General features: G+C 40.1%; 3 protein-coding genes and 1 non-coding gene across 7 annotated transcripts in view; all 4 read left to right on the forward strand.

Moving 5' to 3' along the window:
* Positions 1-2,783: 2,783 nt before the first annotated feature.
* plaa (phospholipase A2-activating protein) lies at positions 2,784-10,815 on the forward strand. Its single transcript, XM_055051230.1, is given in 15 exon segments — positions 2,784-3,019; positions 4,217-4,410; positions 4,496-4,596; positions 4,948-5,068; positions 5,900-6,067; positions 6,609-6,744; positions 6,843-7,012; positions 7,097-7,248; positions 7,326-7,338; positions 7,341-7,544; positions 8,500-8,565; positions 8,651-8,722; positions 9,356-9,463; positions 9,819-9,989; positions 10,124-10,815. Coding segments are annotated over 15 exon segments (2,394 nt in total). The 5' UTR covers positions 2,784-2,870; the 3' UTR covers positions 10,693-10,815.
* Positions 10,816-11,738: 923 nt separating this feature from the next.
* Positions 11,739-19,105, forward strand: haus6 (HAUS augmin-like complex, subunit 6). 2 transcript variants are annotated; one of them, XM_055050955.1, is made up of 16 exons: positions 11,739-12,117; positions 12,481-12,576; positions 12,652-12,730; positions 13,273-13,405; positions 13,502-13,646; positions 13,990-14,052; positions 14,128-14,185; positions 14,597-14,770; positions 15,472-15,668; positions 15,800-15,929; positions 16,022-16,124; positions 16,210-16,267; positions 16,983-17,118; positions 17,192-17,284; positions 17,358-17,487; positions 18,261-19,105. In XM_055050955.1, exons 1-16 carry the CDS (start codon positions 12,011-12,013, stop codon positions 18,851-18,853), a joined length of 2,295 nt encoding a protein of 764 aa, XP_054906930.1. In that variant the 5' UTR covers positions 11,739-12,010; the 3' UTR covers positions 18,854-19,105. The 2 variants fall into 2 exon arrangements, with proteins under 2 accessions (XP_054906930.1, XP_054906931.1); XM_055050956.1 differs by lacking the exon at positions 11,739-12,117 and having other exon boundaries at positions 12,520-12,582.
* On the forward strand, positions 16,292-16,422 carry LOC129373349 (small Cajal body-specific RNA 8). The gene has a single exon (XR_008607352.1). It is a non-coding gene; the product is annotated as a small Cajal body-specific RNA 8 (non-coding RNA).
* Positions 19,106-20,968: 1,863 nt separating the features above from the next.
* dennd4c (DENN/MADD domain containing 4C) overlaps positions 20,969-22,087 on the forward strand; it is a 40,136-nt gene continuing 39,017 nt past the window's right edge. For 2 of the 3 annotated variants that reach the window (XM_055050957.1, XM_055050959.1), the window contains exon 1: positions 20,969-21,074. The gene's annotated coding sequence lies outside the window, so the exon portion shown is untranslated. Of the gene's footprint in view, positions 21,075-21,394; positions 21,612-22,087 lie in introns of those variants that run through there. The other variant, XM_055050958.1, reaches the window with a different exon arrangement.

Here is a 22,087-nt window from a genome sequence, read left to right on the forward strand (position 1 = left end):
AAAAATACAAAATCAGAACCAACATAACAAAGGAAGACTCGTTAATGTCATATCGTTATATTGCAGACTTTTGGACACAGCGTTGTCCCATATTTGTGACACGTTAGTCAACACCTGCGCACAATAATTCGGCGCAGTGAGTGACTTTTTTCATCTCAAATGCTTATGTGTCTCTGTACAGCTAGCCTTGCTAACATCACGTCAACGAAGTTTATCTTTCTTTGAGCTTCTTTTATAAGTGACGAAAAAAGTTAGACGAAGTCCCCACCGTCTGTGAAAGCGAATTGTCTGAATTCGCTGTCGTCATCGGATTTCTTGATTTACGCAGCGCAATTCAGCTAGCTTACTAACGATTAGACAGACATCTTCTGACGTTGAGAAACCCCACTGCGCATGTCTTGGAGTGAAAGCCGGGGAGGGCCTGGGGGGAGTAACAGAAACAATAACTGGTAAGTCACGTTATTGCTTGGATTTTAGTCGGTCTGTTATGCATCCAGTGAAAACGAACATGTTAACAAATAAACTGGATAGTATGCGGTACGTTTAGTGATATCACAGTTAAGGTCTTCACTGGTCTTGAAATAAAATCGCGAGTCCTCAGCGCCGAGACCAGACCGGTCTTGAGACTCGAGTGCTACAACATTGTCTCAAACCTCAACGTCTCTCTGCCCAGCTTTAACCACAGAGCCAGGCAGAGATTTAAAAAGTACAGGTAAACGCAAACGAGGAGGGTTGTTGTCATTCAGACCATGCTACTTTGCATATTGTCTTTGGCTCCGCCCACTTTATTTGGAAATAGGGCTACGTCACATTAATGACGCTGACCTGTTGTTGCAGAAACACAAACGTGACGGCGCCACTCTGATAAAAAAGAGCAATAATGAGATAATAATAGATACTATATCATTATTTTAATATGATAATTATCTAATTTAGTGAGATAACAATAATATTATATACTATGAGAAAATCTCACAGTATATAATTATATAGTATCTCAATACACTATATTGAGATAATATCTCATTATAATATTATAAGATAATTTTATTATAATGAATCACAGTTAAGGTCTTGAGATAATATTATCTCCTAACTACTCCATATATTGAGATGCTATCTCAATGACCTCATTATCATGAGAGAATTATAATCTTATATTTTGTCTCGCGATAATGAGGTTATTATAATCTAATTGTGAGATAATTATAATGATCTAACAAATAAACATGAGCAGGTATAAAAAGACCGAACTACTTAAAATGAACAAGTTTGTAATGAACTAACTACTAAGTTTAAAATGAACGAACTACTAAGTATAAAAAGACCTAACTACTTAACACAAACAAGTTTAAAATGAACTAAGTTTAAAATTGACTAACTACTAAGTTTAAAATGAACTAACTACTAAGTTTAAAATGAACTCACTAATATGTTTAAAATGAACTAACTAATAAGTTTTAAATGAACTAACTACGAACTAAGTCTAAAATTAAAAATCTTCAATGAACCGGATCTTTGGCACAATGTCTTCCAGATCTATGATGTCTGAAGCATCTTCAGGTGGAACGAAGGGCTCAACGGCTGAAACTTCATCAAACTTTGGCTCTATTTTCACATCCTGCAGCTGAAAATCTTCAATTAGAAGATGAAACCCTTTGAGGAACCTGTTCCTCTCCTCGCCTGTGGTGGCGCTGCACCAAGTACCACTGAAGGAAACGACATGAATACGCATGAAGAGGACAAGCATTCAACTTCCTTCTTTGAGAAATATCAATTAAAATGGATTAGCGTTGGATTTTATTTTGGTAAAAGAACATGAACCATGTTCTCCACTAGCGATATGCTAGCGCATTTGTTTAGGTTGTATTTAACCAGAATGTTCCAGTCCGCTTGGCGTCTGTACGCGTTCAAACGTCCGTGGAGTTCACCTCAACCAAAGTGTAACCGGGGTTTGTTGTCGACCAGGTTTAGCTTTTTTTTTTTTTTTTTTTAAAAAGGCAAACGAAACAGACTTTTAATATATCAATGTTAAGGAGAGACAACCAACTTTCCAGAGGTGGAGCCACATTCTCCTTTTATAGCCTCTCAATTCTGACTGTGAAAAACATTCTGCAGGACTTGTTGAACAAAACAAGAACTTGTTCAGAAAGTAAAGAGGATTTACTCGTCCAACTTGTGCTTTCTGTCACTGTCAGGATTACAGGCACTTGTCTGAACGCCAGTCTCTACCCTGAGCTACTCCAACCCGGGGCTCCAGGTCTACTAGGTTTATTATGAAATGATGAGCAAGTCATCTTGACATGTGAAAAAAGAGCACAAACAAACAAAACATAAAAATGCAAAAACATTAAAGCTGCAGTTTGAAATGGTTTATAAAATATCTATTTTTACATATTTGTTGAAATTGTCACCATGTAATCTGTAAAAAAAACCCATCAAGGTTCTCTGCCTTCGAGAAACAACCAAAGCCAGGAGGAATGTCTTAACAGTGTCAGTTCTGCTACTCAGAAGTTGAGCTATGCATGATGGTCAACAGATATACAACAGTCTTTAGTCAGAGGCTTCTTCAGAATTGCTGCATGAATGACTGCTACTGCAGATCCTTCCTGCCCCTAGCATCACCATCCACCACTCAAAAATACTTGGATGCTATGAGTTACTACAACATGACTATGCCTTGAACACAAATAGTGTATTTGAATTACCAAATAAAACAAACAAAATAGTAATTTTATTTTGAAAGACTGAGTCGTTTGCGTGACAAAGTTCCCTTTCCGGAATCAGAAGCGGCGGATGTTGACAGCGGCACCGCTTAGCTTTAACACTGGCGTCATAGTTTCACTTTGTTGTTGTAGTTGTCCAAAAACATGGCATCATCTAACTCGTTCAAACTCAGATGCTCCATCCCGGGCCACGAGATGGACGTGAGGGGACTGGCGGCCGCCATTTTTCCAGAGGGAGCTTTCGTGTCCGTGTCCAGAGACCGAACCGGAAGAGTTTGGGTACCGAACTCCAGGTAGCTAGCCTTAGCATTTAACCTCCTGCTTGCTAATTGTGCTCCCAAGTTAACACTTTAAGCCCCCTAACAAGTTATCTTATGACAAAGGAATGCATCGAGACTTAAAAATAGCACTTAGAACAAAACTTCCTCCCGTGAGCATCCATGTCATCACGTTCTTTGTTCAGTAACGGTTAGCAAGGAAGCTAACATTCGCTGAAATTAGCTTTGTCATTCATTCCGCTGCACCTGTCTGTGGTCGGGCGTTTCAGTGGATGATCTCGAGTCTGAATAGTAGCAAATGGCAGATTTATAAAACTGACTTTCGTTGCCTGTTTTGGTCCATGAACATGCATTATTCTGGAGAGAGGAAAGATGGTGAATGTCATTTGGACAAATTGCCCCGAAAGCTGTGTGAATAAAATAGTAAAAATATAATGGTGTTCTGAACAATTTAAGAAATTTGTCTTAGAATATTTTTTTAAATCTCTTGGCATGCGAACAAAAATAGTCATGATTTAATTTTTATGTAATGAGAAATGCTATTAAAGTGGTTATAAAGAGTTAAAGTATGTACGTATCTCCAGGTATCGGCATAATGCCTCTAAATGTAACTTTTCAATTTATCCCGCCTAGACATAGGATGGGCTTTCAAATATATTATTAATGTAGAAAGTTAAAGACTCATATGAATTCTTGTGCATTTTACTTAAGTTTAATAGCGTTGGTTTAACATTGCAGGCGTGGTCACTGATGAAAATACAGGACCTGGCAAAAATAATACATAAACTCTTTTGTGAAAGAGATTCGAAACATGGTTTGTGGCTTTTTTTCTGTTGCACTTAAATAAAATCGAGGGGCACCAAATGTTTTCCTATCTTACCTAATTAGAAAATGGAATCCGCCTGTGTGTCTTTTAAATCTAGCTGTTCTGTGAAGGCCTCAGAGGTTTGATACAGCAGCATTTGTACACAACTATCTTCAAGACCAAGGAATACAGCAGATGGCCAGGGATAACGTTGTGAATATTTTAAAGAAATGTGAGAACCAGCTTATGTATTCATCCAACAGATCCATGGGTTATCCCTTAGATGACTATTTGCTTACAATGAAGATGTATAATATTTATGTGACAAATATTTTAGCGATGATTAGCTCTACAATCTGATTTATTTACAAATTGTGTCTTCTTTTTTGTCACTTTCCTCCCAACAGCCCAGAGGTAGGATTCTCTGAGATGCATTGTATGTCTGGACACTCAAATTTTGTATCTTGCGTATGCGTCATCGCACCCAATGAAACGTACCCCCGAGGGCTGATTGCCACTGGTGGGAATGATAACAACGTTTGTATTTTTACTCTGGACCGGCCGCAGCCCCTCTACACCCTGGAAGGTCACAAAAATACAGGTGAGTTCTCACTAATTTGTTTGTATCAAAAACGTTGACAATGCATGTTGCTTTCAAGTTTGTAATATAATTTTTTTTCTTTCAGTTTGCACTTTGTCCTCTGGGAAATTTGGAACGCTTTTGAGTGGCTCCTGGGACACAACGGCCAAAGTCTGGCTCAATGAGAAGTGCATGATGACTTTGCAGGTATGCAATGTTTTTTGTTTGTTTTTTTCCAAGTTTTGTTTTCTATTGAAGCACTGAAAGTCATTCACTGAAAGTATTCCGAGAAACTCAACTGATTAAAGTTGATTTAGTACTAGATGAGATATTTTACATCCTTCAAGCAAATGTGTTATTTTTAATTTCCTTTTGATTTGAATATTTTAAACTCCTATCTCTGATTAAATCCTAATTATCATTGCATGGGAGATCAGTTTTATCTGATCGAGCTGTTCAACATTTTTAGTATTATTATATTAGATGACCTGAAAACGGCCTGTTGAAGGTTTGCTTTGAAAGTGAAAGCTCATCATGTGCTTGCTGATCTTTCTGCAGGGACACACTGCGGCTGTTTGGGCGGTGATCATCCTACCTGAACAAGGCCTCATGCTTTCAGGATCAGCAGATAAGACCGTCAAGCTTTGGAGGGCTGGCCGATGTGAGCGAACGTTTACAGGTGAGTCTTTTATCGAGTCACCTTCATCTTTCTTTCACTAGAAAGGTTCATTGTATATTTTTTCTTTTTATTTCACCTCAGAAGCATAGCTGAACATAAAGTCATATTAATAATTACATTTTATAAGTAGTTAGTGCCGCAGCTTTTGATTTTCCAAATTTTTGGCTGTAAATAAAACATTTCCGAATTGTTTTTAGGTTAATTTTCATTTTTTCCTTTGTTCGTGAGGACACACATTTGGCTTTGCTACTGAATCCATGTTTTTTTTGTTTTTTTATAGCAAGTTAAATGTTAATAACATAAAACATTTAACTTTCCAAACTGTTACAGCTGAACCATATAATAATAATAATGTAAGATAATCAAGGCTGAAATTGGGAATGTAGTTGATAAATTATTTTTTAAAATGAAGGTTTTCAGAAAGCAACTTTTCTATTACAGAATATCACCAAACAATTTGACCTGCTGTTTTTTGTATGTCAATTTTTAAAGACATGATTAAAAGTGAAATATGAAACTACATCAATGAAAAGCACCACATATTAAAACGATTCCAAGTGATTATACTTGATGAAATGTTATCTAAAAGACTGAAAGGAACTTAAAAACATAGTTCCATGAATAAGTATTCACACTGCTTATTCATTTCTTGCATATTTTGTCAGGTTACAATCACAAAATTCAGTGTATTTTATTTTAATCATGTAATACTGCAACACAAACTGGTGCGTAACTGTGAAGTGGAAGAAAAATGAATAGTTTTGTGTGCGCATTATCAAAGCTTTGATAAGCTTTGATAATGCTTATCAAAGCTTATGTGTTTCACTTTAGGACATGAGGATTGTGTAAGAGGACTGGCAGTCATCAGCAACACAGAGTTCTTATCCTGCAGCAATGACACAAGTATTCGAAGGTGGCAGGTGACGGGCGAATGCATACAGGTCTACTACAGTCACACCAACTACATCTACAGCCTTGCAGTCTTCCCCAATAGTGAAGGTTTGTTTACTATATCCATGTTTCAAAGATTAGGATCCCATCACATTTCTCATTTCTGATAAGTATGCTCCAATTCTCACAATGTCTCCATAAAGATAATTTTCTGAAATGTTTCTGCTTTGTGTGGTGTATAAAACAAATGATCTGGTGTGAGAGTTCCCATCTGACATCCGAATGTTTGTGAGTGAAATTTGTCAGTGTAGTATCTGCTGTGTGGCTTTAAACAAACCTGTTACACCTATGATTTTGTTTAATTTTATCATCATCTGTGGGGACTCAGGCTTTGAAAATCAAATCCAAAACTTTAATTCTGCCAATGTAAACACAAAGAACAAAATGCAGTAATTCTGGATGAGGAATACTTTTCTTTGGGGGGGAAACTCAAAGAGAACAGACCAAGTTACTGACGTTAATGTGTTGTCCATTGCTCTGTCTAGCGAAGTGAAGCAGAGAAAACAGAAGCACAAAGCCAGGAGCACCTACTATGAAAATACGTCTTCTTTCTGGCACTAAATCTAATGCTGATGTGGTGTCGTCTCAGATTTTATCAGTACAGGAGAGGACAGATCGTTAAGGATATGGAGGCAAGGGGAGTGCTGCCAGACCATCCGTTTCCCAGCCCAATCAGTCTGGTGCTGCTGTGTTCTACCCAATGGGGACATTGCTGTTGGTGCCAGGTAATGTTAATGGCGGCATCCAATCCACTCTAAATGGTTTTTTTTTTAATACTTGGTCTTCTGTTTTATTTTCTGAAATGCTTTGTCTTTGCCCACAGCGATGGCATTATTCGCATTTTCACGGAAGCTGAGGACCGCATGGCGAGCGCCGAAGACCTACAGGCCTTTGAGGACGAGCTCTCCAAAGCCACCATAGACCCGAAGACGGGGGATCTTGGAGACATCAAACTGGAAGACCTTCCTGGAAGAGAACACCTAAACGAGCCCGGTAGGAATATTTTTATCAAATGGCATTGGTGCGTTTTTTTTTTTTTTTTTAACCCATGTTAGATTAACATTAAATCTATTACAGGGAATCGCGACGGGCAGACACGTTTGATCAAAGACGGACAGAAGGTGGAGGCGTACCAGTGGAGCGTCAGCGATGGCCGCTGGGTGAAAATCGGGGACGTGGTCGGCGGCTCCAACCAGCAGACCTCTAAGAGCGTTGTGTACGAAGGGAAGGTAAGACGACAAGCTCAGTGCTGCGGAGAAGATCGCTGCACCAGAGCTCTGACTGACGATTTGCCTTCTGGCCTCAGGAGTACGACTACGTCTCACCATCGACGTGAACGAGGAAGGGCCGTCCATGAAGCTGCCTTACAACGTGACCGACGACCCCTGGCTGGTGGCGCACAACTTTCTGCAGAAAAACGACCTCAGCCCCATGTTCCTCGACCAAGTTGCTAATTTTATTATCGAGAACACTAAAGGACACGTGGTGGGTCCTGCTCAGATCGGTGGTGGCGATCCGTTCACAGGTGAGGCAGTTAGCCAGAACTGGAACTAAACTTCTGTTTCCCAGATTGAGAGTTTTACGTCTAATTTCTGACTTACTAGCCAATTCCATTTTGTCTTCAATAACTATAAAAGCATAAGAAATAAGAGCCATGTTTTCCTTTTTTCACCCTAAATGGTGTATTTTTTACATTAGAAGCACAGGTGACATCAAAAAACAGCTTTACAATTATTATAAAACAAAGACAAAACCATCATGGATCAGCCTTTTAGAAAGGGGACAACAATCTGCATGTTTTCTCTAGAGAATATAGATCTCTGGCTTGCTTATAAGTCAGTGTGTTTAAAGTGTGGCCCCTCAACTGCAGTTCTAGAATGATACAAATTTAACCTGTCCAGCCCAGGTGGCTGATACAGAAGGAAACTTTTTATTTGTGATCGGAGAAAAATTATTTAAAGATATGTTTTATATATAATGAAAAATGTTAAGTCCAACACAAAGTGTTTGTCTTTTCATGACTAAGCTTAAGTAATATACACAACCACGTCTATCCAGAGACTGTGCTACACCCAAATTGGCTCTTGGTTAATTTATTAAACGTGACTAAATATAGCAAGTGGTTTGAAAGAAAAGTTTGGATAAAAATAAACAAGTAAAATAACTTTATTGGCCTGATTTTAATTTTATTTTCTTCCTCTACAAGAACTTTTGACACAGCGATTTTGGCACACTTGACAAAAAATTAGGACACCCCTGCTCTAAGAAGAAGTGGTTCTAGACTTTTTTATGACTTTTGACTGATGTGGCCAAAAACGTAGGCTACACACAGTTTTATAAATCTTGCATAAAACTTTTCATTTGTGAAAATTACACACCAGAATCTGATATGGTCTATCATATGAGGCCCATTATACTGTACATGTTCACCTTCGTGACTAAATCTTACCTTTTAAACTGTTTGTGTATTTCTGTGGCAGGAGGATCTCGATACGTTCCTGGCTCATCTAACGATGGCTCCGGCTTCGGCGCAGATCCTTTTACAGGTCAGACTGTTCACTGCTGGGCTTTTTCACATTATGAGCGATACTGGTGAATATGGTTCCACTGCCTTGTTTGTTCTACTCACAGGTGCTGGGCGCTACATCCCAGGGTCAAGTTCCAACGCCAGCGCTCCTTCAGGTGTGGCAGATCCATTCACTGGTGAGTTACTCCCTGGATTGACCATCTGGAATATGAGAAACAAGGGAGCTAAAGAGGTCATAAACACTTACTAGATGTAAATTTTTTATTTTATATACAGAAAATCTTTGAAGTTTTCCTTCATTTTAGTTCTTTGGCATAGAATGAATAAACCAAAACCTCTTTTAGTCTTCTACACATCTTCACCTCTGATGTGTTTTCTTTGGTTTTCATGGTTTTTTTTTGGTTTCTTTTCTAACTTTTCTGACAAACCTCTGAGACTTTCACAGAACACTCAGATTCATACTGACATTGAATTGTGAAGTACATACAATCTTGCAGATTTCTGCGGGAAATTTTTTTCTTCAGAAACGGATTTTATCCAGGGGTTTTAGAGAAAAGGTTGTTGAATTCACACCAAACTTTTCAGGCCTTTTATTTGTAAAAGAAAAAAAAAATGTTTGTCATTTGTTTGTTGGATCTGTTTACCTTGTTGGAAAAGCTAGCAGACCCAGGAGAGACCATGTTGCACAAACTTTTTCAGAGCCTTAGTAATCTAAATGTAATTCAGCTTTGGCATAACATAGGATAAACCAGAAAACTGGTTTCAGAGTTGGACTTTGCCCTTACTGGATCTGACGCTCCGCTTTGCAGGAAAAGGCGCGTATTCCTCAGGAGCCCAAAAACAGACCTCAACTAACATCTACTTCCCTAAAACTGATGGCGTGACCTTTGAGCAAGCCAATGCCCCTCAGATTATCGGTGAGTTGCCTGAATGCAGGTGTGAACATTTTGTCTCTGTTCTTATTGCCATTCGTCAAGTCAAAACCTAAATTACAGCTGACATTATTGCTAAAGTTGGTGTTTTAGTGATTTAAACACATTTTTAACTTGCAAGCTAATATTCCTTATGTTTTTGTTTTTTGTGCTGGTGAAATATTGCAAGCATTGCTCAGTTTTTAACTTATTTAATGTTTAATTTGTAATCTTATAAATGCAGAGAGATGAGTTTCAAACTGAAAATTGACTAAATAAATCTTCAGTTCTGAAAAATCACATTTTGTTTCATAGGAGAAATTATTCCTTCCTAATGTTTGTTGTTTTGCTGTTTCCAAAGCCAAGCTAAAGGAGCTGAATGTAGGGGCCCCTCGGGAGCACAAGCTCTCTGACGACACCATGGAAAGCCTTGAGCAGCTGCTGCTGGTGGTGTGTGGGGTGAACTCACCTGAACCTCCTCCTACCATTCAGCAGATCAGCCTCCTCTGGAAGGTCTCGCATTGGCCTGAAGGTAAAAAGTCATCTTCTTTTTCTAGTTTGTAGGAATTATTTTGACTATAACTCCCGTTTCATTTATTTTCCATCACAACAAGACCAAGCAAAACAAAAAAAAATTCTATTCTACTTTGTTTTTGTGGATTTTAGATATTGTGTTCCCTGTCCTGGACATCTTGAGGCTTGCGGTGCGCCACCCGCAGGTTAACGAGAGCCTCTGCGGCGAGGCAGAAGGCGTCCAGCTGTGCAACCACCTGCTGAGCCTGATGAGGCCTGAGGGTCGCCCCGCCAACCAGCTGCTGGCGCTGCGCACGCTGTGCAACAGCTTCAGCGGCAGACACGGCCGAGCTCTTCTCGTGTCGCAGCGCGAAGCCGTACTGTCGCGCGCCGCCGACCTGGCCGCCGTCCACAACAAGAACATCCACATCGCCCTGGCAACTTTGGTGCTGAACTACGCGGGCTGCTTTCACATTCAGCCCGACCTGGACGCCAAGGCTCAGTGTCTATCGGTGGCCAGCAGAGCCCTGGAGACGGTACAGGACAAGGAGGCTATATTTAGGCTGCTTGTTGCCTTGGGAACCACGGTGGCCTCGGACCAGACGGCCCAGGACTTGGCGCGCTCGCTGGGCGTCGGCTCTCAGATTTCCAAGTACTCCACAGTGTCGGAGCCGTCGAAGCTGGGCGAGTGTTGCCAGCTGGTTTTAAAAGAACTACAATGATGAGAAGAATTAGCGATAAGATGAGCGCTTCTTTTTAATACTCTGTTCTCCTTATTCAGTCTCATTGAGATGGAAATACTACACTTGTATGGCCTGCAATAAAAAGAGCAAACTTTCTTTGTACATTTAGTCTGTGTTTTATTCATACAGCCTGCCATCTGTTTTTATTCATAAAAGAAATATAATGATATATTTTATAAAGCTCCAATGTATTGTAAGCCACTTCCATTACCCTGTTACACTTTAACTTTGACCACACATGCAGGAAGTGCAAGGAAAATGCAGATTCATATTGGAGCCAAAGTCCTCTGAGTCATCTCAATGTTGAAATTTCTGCCCTTTGTCACGGTACAACACTGTGTGTGGGGTGGAGAATGGAAATGTCTGGAACTGAGAGGTGTTCTCTTTTTTAAAAGAGATAAGTTCATACAATCATGGGGGGATAGGGGGGTGGGAATTGTGCGAGGAATGCACAAAAGATGTGATGTTTTCTTTGAAAGTAGAAGCATGGAGAGAATGTTTGAAGTTACTCTGCATGTTGGTGAATCAGGACACAATGGATTCCTGGAGAGGTACACTATAAGAATTAGTATCAGGATTACACTGGTACTTTTGTTAAAAAAAATGTTTTCAATACTGAATTATGTTCAGAATAAAGGTTTGAGTTGTACACAATTTTATTGTGAAATTATCCCAGTTAAGTATCAATTACGGTTTTACACTTGAAAGAAAAATGGATGCTTCTATTTAGAGGCTTACTTTAATGTAATTCTGAACTTCAGCTCATAATTCAGATTTCTATTTGTACCAAGACGGGAAAATTGGATGTGACGTATACAATATTTCACATCTGAATGTATACTCTTATTTTGAAGGGGAGAAGGTGAGGTGACAAAACACTACATTCTGTTTTTGGTTTGGATTGGAAGACAGAGAATAAAACAAGACTCAAATTATACTTTCGTCTTTTTCTGCTGACTTCCACAGATGCTTTTACTTTACAAGCTCATCCACCACCGGATGTACTTACAAACAACATCCGGGTAATGATTGGAAAAATTGGCGGTTTGTGTTCGTGCTGCTGTCCTGTTCCTGTTTCTGTCCGAGAAAGATTGAAACAGACGCTGTTCTCAGTGGTTGTGAGAGCTACGGGGGGTAAAATCGACAGTGTTCTGGGTTTTATTGTCGTTTCGATTGGATTTTTTTTATTACCTCACTTTTAACAGAGAGTAAACATTGAAGTTAAAGCTAACACGGTAGCTAGCCGTGGCTTGTGGGTGCTTAAAGAAGACGAAGCAGGCCGCTCCAGCTCCGAGTCATGGCCAACTCGATCCCAATGCAGAAGAAAAACGGACAGTATCTGTGGTTTGCTCTTCTCGGTTTGGGATTTCAGCCAGTCAACATCAAACATCTCAACCTTGGACCGTAAGTTTATTGCTTTTGGTTGACGAGACGCTTAAAGTCGTTGATTTTACTCAGGTTAAACTTAGCACACCGCTTACAGATTTTTTAAAACATATTTTATGGTGTGTATGGTTTGAAATACGCTTTGTGATTCCAGAAAACTCAAATACAACACGTTTGAAGCGTTCATCATGTTTTTGTGTTTTGACAAATTTGTCACTCTTGATGCAACTCCCGAGTTTAACTCGTAAAAACCGCCGTCGATTTCAAACTAGTCACTGATTAAATCATTTCTTCAAAACCAGAAGCAACTCTTTACGTCCTGAAAAGGATGCTGACCGTTAACGTGTCTGGTCGTGTTTGCTGTTCTGTTGTGGCGAGCAGGAATATGTTCAACAAACCGAACAAAGAAGCCTTCTACTTGGTGACCCGTTTCCTGTTGGAGAAACTCAATCCCCTTCGCTTTCACGAGTCGTACAGGTAAAGGTAGGATTTGTGATCAGTTGTTGATGCTCAGTAAAAATTCTCTAACATAACGGATGTACTTTGTTTTAGGCACTGCTGGCCTGTTGTGAATCACAAAGCGGATGCTGAGTTCCGGAAGGTTACTTGTACCTGGCTGCGGGAAATCATGGTGAAATCTATAGTTTACATAATAATTAATGCTGATGTTCAAACATTTAAAAAGGGGGAAAAACAACTTACAATGAATTCTACCTAAAACTTCTAAAAGTTTGATTTAGGTAATTTTAGTTCAGCTTTACTTCCTTTCATTTTTGTCACTGACCAATGGAAGCTACATTAGCTGTCAGCCCAGGTTTAATGTTTTTTTTCCCCACTGGAAAACCAAGGTACTTTTAATTCTCAGTGTGATGATTCTTCAAAGTTTTTTGATATAAATATATATTTTTAACTGGTGGCTGCAGACAAAGCAAACTTTGTCTAGCCCCATCCACCCAGTTTCATGAGAAAGAGCTCATCCACTTTGAGGTTTATCACATTTTGTTTTGCATGAAGCATTTTCACGGGTGAAAATTAAATATTTACCCTGAAAATTTTTTTAATCAAATCTCAAAAATCATGTGTTAAATTCAAATTGGCCTGAACACAACGCAGTACGGGGATAAAAATGAAATGTCCTTGTTCACATGCTTTACTCCATATGATCTACTCCAGGATGAAATGGCCAACGCTGGATCTAAAGTGGTGATGTCATTGTTTCTGTCCCCTGGTGGTCCAAAGTTTGTCAGCTTGATGCTTTATTTGGCCACCCATGTGATGCAGCAGGACATGAAGACGTTTGTCACAGGTAGAGCTTATAGAGGACTCTATCATCAATTAACCTACTCTCTGCAGCTTGTTGTTTTCCTTCCATTGGAACTTTAACTTCTTGTCTTGTTGCCAGATAAGAGTTGGACTCCTGAGGCTGCAGCCATGCCTGCATCCACTCCACATGTAGCAGTGGAACGGCTGAATCTCGTGCGCAGCAGGTTTTTGAAAGCCGCTGTGGATCAGGATCGTTTTCTCCATGACTACCAAACACGAGCTCAGTAAGTCGTCTTTCTTTTTTCTCAGTTCCCTGTTTTTTTTTTCCTTTCTTTCAGTTTGATTAGTTTTACTTTCTGTTTCTTGTCTCACCTGTGAAACATAATTTAATCAGGTGGAGGTCACTGTGTAGTAGCTGAAGCTATTTTCTATCAGCAAACTCCACCCACATACTATTTTTTAACAGCAGCCTTTTCCATTCACCATCAACAGGAATTGGAAAACGGAAAAATCTCTTCCTTTGTCATCTTTTATTTGGATTTAAAGCTTTGACTTGCACCATCTATGCAAGGTATTGTTTACTGTGTTGTTCTTATGCATATCTTCTATTTCCGTTTTAAATTTTAGGGCTGTGGTTAAGTCCATAAGAGACCTCAAAGTGGATGGTTCAAAGTACGATCAGCTCCTAAAGTAGGTTGAATTTGTCTCCTTGAAGTTTCTGCTAGTCGTTCTGCATCACATTAACAAGGGTTTTCTTTCTCTCAGGCGTCACGTTTCTGAGGCTCCCTGGGATGCGGAGTCCTTTTCTCAGAAGATTAAAAAGGTACGGAATGTTTTTACACAACTGAAGCTTGTTGTAGATTCTGCCTTTCTAAATCAGAGCATATTGTTGCCAGGCGTAAAGAGGTGCAGTGATTATTTAAAAGTAAATAAATAAACTTTCCATAAATGGGCTCTGAAGTTTAGGTTTTTTAAAATATATGCTAATATCTTGTGTCTGCTTTTATGGCAGCTTAAATTGATCACCTTTTATGTATTAAGTATATTTTTAGAATTTTGATGCAATTCTGGTGTTTCTTCATCTGTGAATGATTGCATGATTTAAATCTGAGAATTTCAGAGATTCGTACATTTATTTTAAATTCTTTATAAAACTTAGTTGCCTTTGACTTTGTGAGAAGTCGCATTAAAAGTTGAACTAAAGCTCCACCTGCCCTCTTTTTTTTCCTGTAAGGTTCGTTCTTTGTGGTCGGCCATCGAGGGAATGCTCTCTGCTATCCAGGAGCAGCAGGCGGCAGTGGAAAGCGTATTGAAAGGAGATGTGGATCAGTCCATCCTAGATGGGACAAACCGAGTCCTCAAGCTTCCTCGTTGTCTGGTGGACAGAATCGAGCGTCTCCCACATCAGGTGAGAGTCGGAGTAAACGGCTGCATTTGTGTTTGTTAGTACTAGCATGGTGATGCAGCCTTTATGCTGTTCAAGAAGGTTTTGTGTTCCAGAAGTTTGCAAATTCACTCTGGAATGAATGCCTTAATTTTTGATGTGATTTTCATCATTACATTAGGAGGAAACTGGTTGGTTACTGGGAAGTTTTGCTGCAGGAAGAACCAGCGCACATTTAATGGTTCTTTTAAAGGGAAAATGACTCAGAGCATACCACCATGATTACAATTTTTTTTCTTTTTTTATATATTCTAAAAAATTACAGATGACTGTATTTATTTTTCAAAACATTTATTTCATTCATTCATCCCTTCTCGGAGTCGACCTGAATTCAAAATCCAGCTAAATAAAAGATGGTGGCTCTGGTTGGGTTGGCATCACTGAACTACTGAAGAAATACAGATTTTTCCAAATATCTTCAGAACAGAAAATTCAATTTGATGGAAACTGATTTATCTACTTTTTGTAAGTGTGTAACACTTTGCACTTTAATTAATCTGACTTATTAAACAGAATCAGTCTTGTTGATTGTAATTTTAAAACTTATGTGCTTACAGTTTCAGTACTCCAGTATCATCAGATTTGTTTTATCCTCTGCTCCACTGGGGGCTATTCTTCTAATGTATAAAAGTGCTCTAATCTAAAAAAAAATCTCTGCCTCCCAGTTAACTTCAGGTAGTGTGTATGAAGCGGGCCAGCTGAACCTCCTGTGTGTGATGGAGCTGTTGAATCACGCGCTGCAGCTCCTGAAGGAAGAGCGGAGTCGGGTCTCTCCTGGTACAGAGCCACCGCCCGCTGCATGCCGCCTTCAGGAACATTTGCACCAGATGACCCGGGTGCTGCAGGACCTGCACCTCATCAGGTCAGCACCACTAACTCAATTGGAAAGCGCTTGAGTCAGCTTCTGTTTTTAATGTGCTCTATAAAAGTCAGAGAAGTCTTTTTTTTTTCTTCTGTATCTGAAAGTTGGGCATTCTGCTGTTATTTCTTCAGGCAGAAACTTTCCAAAGAGGAAATTCCAGAAGTCAGGAGTGCCATCACAGAGCTTCAGGCCGAATGGGACCAGAGGTGGATGCAAACGCTGAAAGAAAAACCCCTCGTGTCTTTCCTGAATGAAGATCCTGTGAGTTGACCCTCTAGACTCTGACAGGATTAATTTAGCATTTTATCCAGTTCCACTCACCCTGAAGCTGGATCTTTGTTTTTTTCTTTTAGGCTCTCGGTTTCCTTTCACCGATGGCTCCATTGTCTTTTGAACCGGCTCCTGAGGCTTCTTATAGTCATACTGTCTTTTCTCAGTTTCCTGCAAAATTGTTTGGTGAGCAGAGTTGGAATACTTCTCCAAATCAGTTTTATATTTTCCTTAAAAAAAAATAACATTTTTAATTGCATAATTTCCGAAGACAAGCCTGCAGAGATCAAGTCGACAGAAGATGTGAAAACACGTCTTGACATCAGAAGGTAAGCCGGCTGAGCGGCTGCTGATGGGAGGCAGATACCTGGACAGACCCAAGCAGTGGTCTGTCTGTCACTAGCCCTCCCCAGAGCATCCCTGCTTTCTGATGACCGCGGCGAATTGAGAGAAATCGCCACGGACAGATACGGAGCAGACACTTTGACATGTTTTCAATTTAATCGGTCCTAATCCCTTCAATATATTAGAGGAAAGCTTACCTATCAGATGGAGCCGTTTCCATCAGAAGCTGTAGTTTGTTCATTGCTTGGTTGTAAAGCCTTTTTTTTCATCTTTTACAAGCATGCAGGTCTTTAAATGTTGTGATTTTATAAAGTACCACAAACTTGAAGCCTTTTCCACATTTAACTACTGGTAAACTGATAAATCGGCCCTGATTTTGTCATTTTGGGAGAGCTGCCCATAGTTGACTGAGAAATGTTCTTATTTCAGACAACAGAAAAGGTAATGTCCAAATTTGGCAAATCAGACTTTTTAAATATTAAAGATGAGATTTTAATGTGGTACAGAATATCCTGCTAAACTAAAAACTGAACATGCGCTGCTTCCAGAATTGTTTCACGCCCTTAAACTAGTATCTTAAACATTGTTTTGAAGACAATCGACATGTGCCTCATTGCACCAGGTTAACTTCACCTGAGCTGGAATCCATGATTTAAGAAATTCTTGAGCACAATGTATTTCAAATTATTCCTTTCTTAGTCCAACTGTGTCCGGTTCCTCTGAACGTCCCGTCGTCCCTCAAGTATCGAGAGCAAAGGCGTCTCTGGATTGGCTTTTTGACACTCTGCCATCACCGCCGCAAAAGCCATCAGCTGCCCCGCTGCCGCCGCCTCAGGTAAGTGCTGCTTAAAAATCCAATCCTATTGGATTTACTCTGTTTTCATTCTGTTTTTAATTATTCATGCCAGGCCAACATTTGCAAGACGACCCACCAGACAATGGCGCCACTGAAGACAAAAACTGAGATTTTAGACTTGGAGCATGAAAACCTCGCTGATCAGGTACGTTGATGGCTGCTCTCAGAAATGATTACAAAATCGTTTTTAGTGATGCTGTACAATCGTTTCTCATTAGTTTGCAGATGCTGTAACTATGACGAGTCCTCCTAAGGCTGGAGTGAGGGCCTTGGAGGATCTCCTCAGCAACCTTCAGAAGGATCCCTTCACTGCTAGGAAGCAGCTGCCGCGCACGCCGGAGAGCTTAAGTGAGTTAAAACATCTCTACTCCTCCTGATCTCTGGTTGCAATATGAAATGTTGGAGTTCCATGTATTCGCCTGGGACTTATTTGACAAACCAATATAAAGTAGGGAAAGTGATACTTTAAAGGTCTTAACATATTTAGTTGTAGGTCTGGAGTTTGACAAGACCAGGGACCTGCAACCTGTGGTTCTCTTCACCTCTTACAAAATAGAAAAATGGGTTTTTGATTTGGGATCCAAGAAGAAATTGTCATAGGTACCTATGCAAAATCTGCTTTTAATATCAACAATGGTGTAAAAGTAACTAGCTTTGCACTATGCTGACCTATCAAATGCTTGCACCATCCTAATTAAATCTTTTCTCGTGTGTTTTAGAATTTCTTGTGTAATTTTTATGCAGTACATATTGAGAATTTCTTTTTTTTCCCCTTTTTTTGCACCTTCAGCTGAGTATAATTTTGTAGGTTTGGGGGCAAAAAGTGGCTCTTTAAATGGAAAAGCTTTCTGACCCTTGGACTAGGCCATTCCAATGCATGAATATGCTTTAAAACAAACTATTCTCTAGTTTAGGTTGCTGTCAGCTGAACCTCTGCCTCAGGTCAGAAACGGATTCTTAACTTTGTCCCTGCTAAAGGAAGGCTATCCACAGCATGATGCTGCCACCCCCTAATGTTCATTCACTGTCGTGAAATCTTGTAATTTCTTCATAAGATGTTTTCTCTAAATATTTTATCAAATATTTTTTCTTGTACTTTTTATTATTGTTATTATTTGAAGTAATGGATGTGAAGACCTCCTGGAGAAAAGCCGTTGAAGAGGACGAAGCTAAAAAAGCGCCCTGGTTGGCCGAGCTGCAGGACATTATAACGGACCGGCTCAGTCCTGTGGGCCGGCTGCAGGATGCCGTCCCCGACGCTTCCGCCCAGACGCTCGCGAATCAGAGCAGCTCCTCTTTTTGTAAACAGCTCGTCTTCCCAAAGTCTCCTCCCCTCTGGGACACCTTGAACACCGACGCCCACGACAGCCCCAGCGGCACCGGCAGCAGCGCCGTTCAGTTCAGCCTCGACTACGAAACCCTGCCTGAAATGCCAAGTTGCGACAGTTTGGACCTGGAGGACGAAGCTGTGGCTCTGACGAGCGAGGAAGACGAAGATGTGCTCGTCCCTGCCTTAAAGACGAAGCTAAATCTGACCTCACCAGATTACAAGACGTCTCGTGTGGAGGACAGCTGGCTGGCTGAACCTGCAGCATCAGAAGGGAAACGCAACAAGGTGTTTACTCTGGACTCGCCGGATTCCCCGCCGACGAAGCAAGAATACAGCCTGCCGACCCTGATCACCTTCTCCCCGATAGACGACATGAAATGTTAGCTGCACTTAAGAGAAACCTCCTTGTTCTCTTTAAAAGTTTGGACTCTTAATTCTAATTTGTGTTGTACTTGAAATGTATATAACTAAAAATTAAACGTCTGTTGCACTCTGGCTTGGCTCTAATTTGGGCTGAGTGAATAATTCATGAACTGGTTCAATAAACAGATTTGTTAACTTCTAACCTTTGTCATCCCAAGTAGCTCAATGTGGAGGAAAATGTGAATAAAATAAACTTTGCAAATGTAAAACTTGTGTTGGCTTGTGTTGAACTATTGAAAACATGGAAGCTTTGCAAAAAAAAAAAAATCTTTTTGAACTGAAGTTGATTTTGTTTGGGAGGCTGAAACACCTGTGAGCAAATCAGCGAAGGCCTGAAAAATGTCATACTAACTATTAAATTTGAATTGACGTTAAAAACGAAGCCGACACTTGTTCCTCTTGTAGTTCCACCCTTTAGACGATGGGGGGCGTGAGACGCTGCAGAAACAAGGTGGCGTATTGAAAAGTCAAGCTGGCGCAAAAACCCCGAGAGAAAACAGGAAGTGTGTATTACCTATTGGTCGCCTTGGATTTGAACTTCAAGCGAAAGTTACCGCTGCTTTGTAAATTAATAGCGTTGTTCTATTGGCCACATGCGAGATAAAAACAACAGAATTTTTAGTCTTTTTAGACTGGCGGTTTAAATGAGTATGAAGGATATTTCTCTAAAGCGGCCAATATTTGGTTAAATGACCCTTCCAGGTTTCACCTTGAGTTCTTTTTTCCACAAACAAGCTGAACAGTCCCACAGCATGACGGGTCCACTGCCTTTCTTGACAGAACAGTGCTCATGTTTAAAAGCCTCACTGATTTCTCCATAGCCCCGGCATTGTCTTGTCTGACTGCAAGACTTTTTCTCTAGTGCGAATTATATTTTTGTAGCTCTGGTTTCTGCTGTCATTTATAAGCAATGCCACGCTTGTTTCACCCTGAACACTCGCCAGTGTCTCAGCAGTTTCCGGTTAATTGTAGGATTGAAACTTGGTGGTTAATTTGTTCCTGAAAACTGAGGCACATTTCCTTCATCCTCAGGAAAAAAGTTTTGGCTTTCTTACAGACCAGACCTTCCCAAAGTGGTTACGAATCTGAACAACTAGTCAAGATCTTGGCTCCAAAGGACTTTTACAACTGAGGTAAACCTATACAACCATAATTTTGCCATCTTATACTGATTAACTTATAAAGTTAGCTTTATTTTAAGCAAATTACAAATGTAATTTTTAATGGAATTGTGAAATTATATTATTGAATTACTGAAACATAATTTTAGATAACTTATTCAATACTTTTAAAACTTTATTTTTTTATTTCAAAGCAACACATTATTTATTGATTTATTACATTTTTCTAATCGATCAATAAAATATTTAAGAATAATTGAATTGAATTTGTAGGATTGTGTTACTTTTGGGCCTTAATACAACAAAAAACAAAAGCTAAAAATTAATAAATAAAGTGAAAAATTGTATAATAAAGGTCTGAATTAGAGTGTTAACGATTACACTACCGTGTACACTGAATAATGAATTCAGATTTTAATTAATAATTGTGGATTTCAATTATGTGAGCAATTATTGGCGTCTTTATATTATGTTAAATGATTTATTAAATGCATTAAAAATGTAAAGTAACTCAAAAATATTTAGCATTTATTTTTATTTATTGCGATGGATTGGTGCCCGGCCTCTAGCCAGTTGATGAAAAGATACGTCTTTTAATGATGCAGGATAAACTAATAAAAACTATTTAAACTTAATCGTACACTACTTGTTCGATGAAAACGTTTGACTTTTATTTTGAAAAGAACTTCCGGAAGCACCCGGTCCCGTACGCTTGCTAACAGTTTTGGCAAGTCGCCCGTGTCAGTTAAAGTGGGGACAGGCTGTGGCCGCTCCTCTTCGCTGGGCGGTTCCAGACTGAAAGAGAGAGAGAGAGGGGCGTTTAGGAAGAAAGATCGCCGACAAAACTATCAGCGCAGTCACAAAACATGGCGCCTACCTCCGCCGACAACTTCAGATGAAAGTGTGAGAAGAAGTGGCCCGCAAACTTTGATAAGGAGTCCAAGAACCAGCATCGGCTTCTCTCCGTGCACAAAGTCCTCGTCGAAACGGGATACATAAAGCGGTGAAACAGCAAGTTGCCTACATGTCAACATAGTCTCCTGTTGCAGCGTAAACAGCTGGTGAGTTCTCACGTTTTACAATATGGCGCAACTGTTGACCAAACGGGAGTAAACTGCAGGGATCATAAGTGGTAGCGAAATTACTTGGAGGAGACTGCTGGGGCTTGTCGGTTGACTTCGGGTGTTGCGCCTCCACTTTTCACCGCGGAAAGAGAGAGAGACTGGCAGAGCCACGTATCTCCGCTCAGGAGGAAACTGGCTTTGTTTTGGCCGCGGCGGTGAGCGTTTCCTGCATCGACGTTGACCTAGTTCTGGGTTCGGATGCAACAGTTGGGAACCCAGGAGCCCTTCCTCCTCCTCCTCCTCTTCCTCCTCGGGCCCTCCTTGACGCCTGATAATCTGCCTGTCTGAACCTCCGCAGGTGTCTGCTCTCAGGCGCGATCCCACTCTGGACTTCCTGCTTGGATTTTCATACAAGCTTGTGTAACTTGCCATTTATGCCAGGGAGGTGTTGATGTTTAACTATATGGTGGCAGCTGTGCACACGATGAGGAACTGTTAACTTCCTTTTGAAGTGAGCGACGAGCCTTAATCCAGGTAATTATCTCTCTTTATGCGGCTCCATCCTGGCTAAAAGTTATCTTGCCCGAACAGATGCTGACTTATAAAAGATTGAATTCATTGATTATTTTTTTTACCCTCTCAAACAATTCCTAAAATTATACCAATAAGGTCAACCCCAGCAATATTTTGATAAGTGGCTCTTAGTCTGTTGCAGAGAAACACCTTTTATTGCCAGCAAGATGTGCTTCTTCTGACTTCCACTTTGGATCAAGACGGTCAAAGATTTTGGACACAGTCCGGTGATCCGACCAGACAATTGTCCTAAGCACATTGGTATGTTTTAAAAGCTAATAATTTGCCAAAGCAATCAATTTAAGTGAGACAAACATGGAGCTACATGGCTACAGTTCACACAATCCCAAACATGTTCAGAAAAATGGGTCTTTGCCGAAAAGCTGACCACTTTAAAAGAGACTGAGGAGACAAAGATTGATGGTGGTTACAGAGTA

The sequence above is a fragment of the Poeciliopsis prolifica genome, unplaced genomic scaffold (genome assembly GCF_027474105.1).
Source record: "Poeciliopsis prolifica strain line A6 unplaced genomic scaffold, Auburn_PproV2 SCAFFOLD032, whole genome shotgun sequence".
NCBI lineage: Eukaryota > Metazoa > Chordata > Actinopteri > Cyprinodontiformes > Poeciliidae > Poeciliopsis > Poeciliopsis prolifica.

What these genes read in the sequence shown, in the direction of transcription:
- haus6 (XM_055050955.1), top strand. Translation starts at nt 12,011, where the DNA reads ATGGCCAACTCGATCCCAATGCAGAAGAAAAACGGACAGTATCTGTGG. An exon ending in GACTACCAAACACGAGCTCA is followed by an intron (nt 13,647 to 13,989) that starts GTAAGTCGTCTT and finishes TTTAAATTTTAG; the next exon opens with GGCTGTGGTTAAGTCCATAA. An exon ending in GCGCACGCCGGAGAGCTTAA is followed by an intron (nt 17,488 to 18,260) that starts GTGAGTTAAAAC and finishes TATTATTTGAAG; the next exon opens with TAATGGATGTGAAGACCTCC.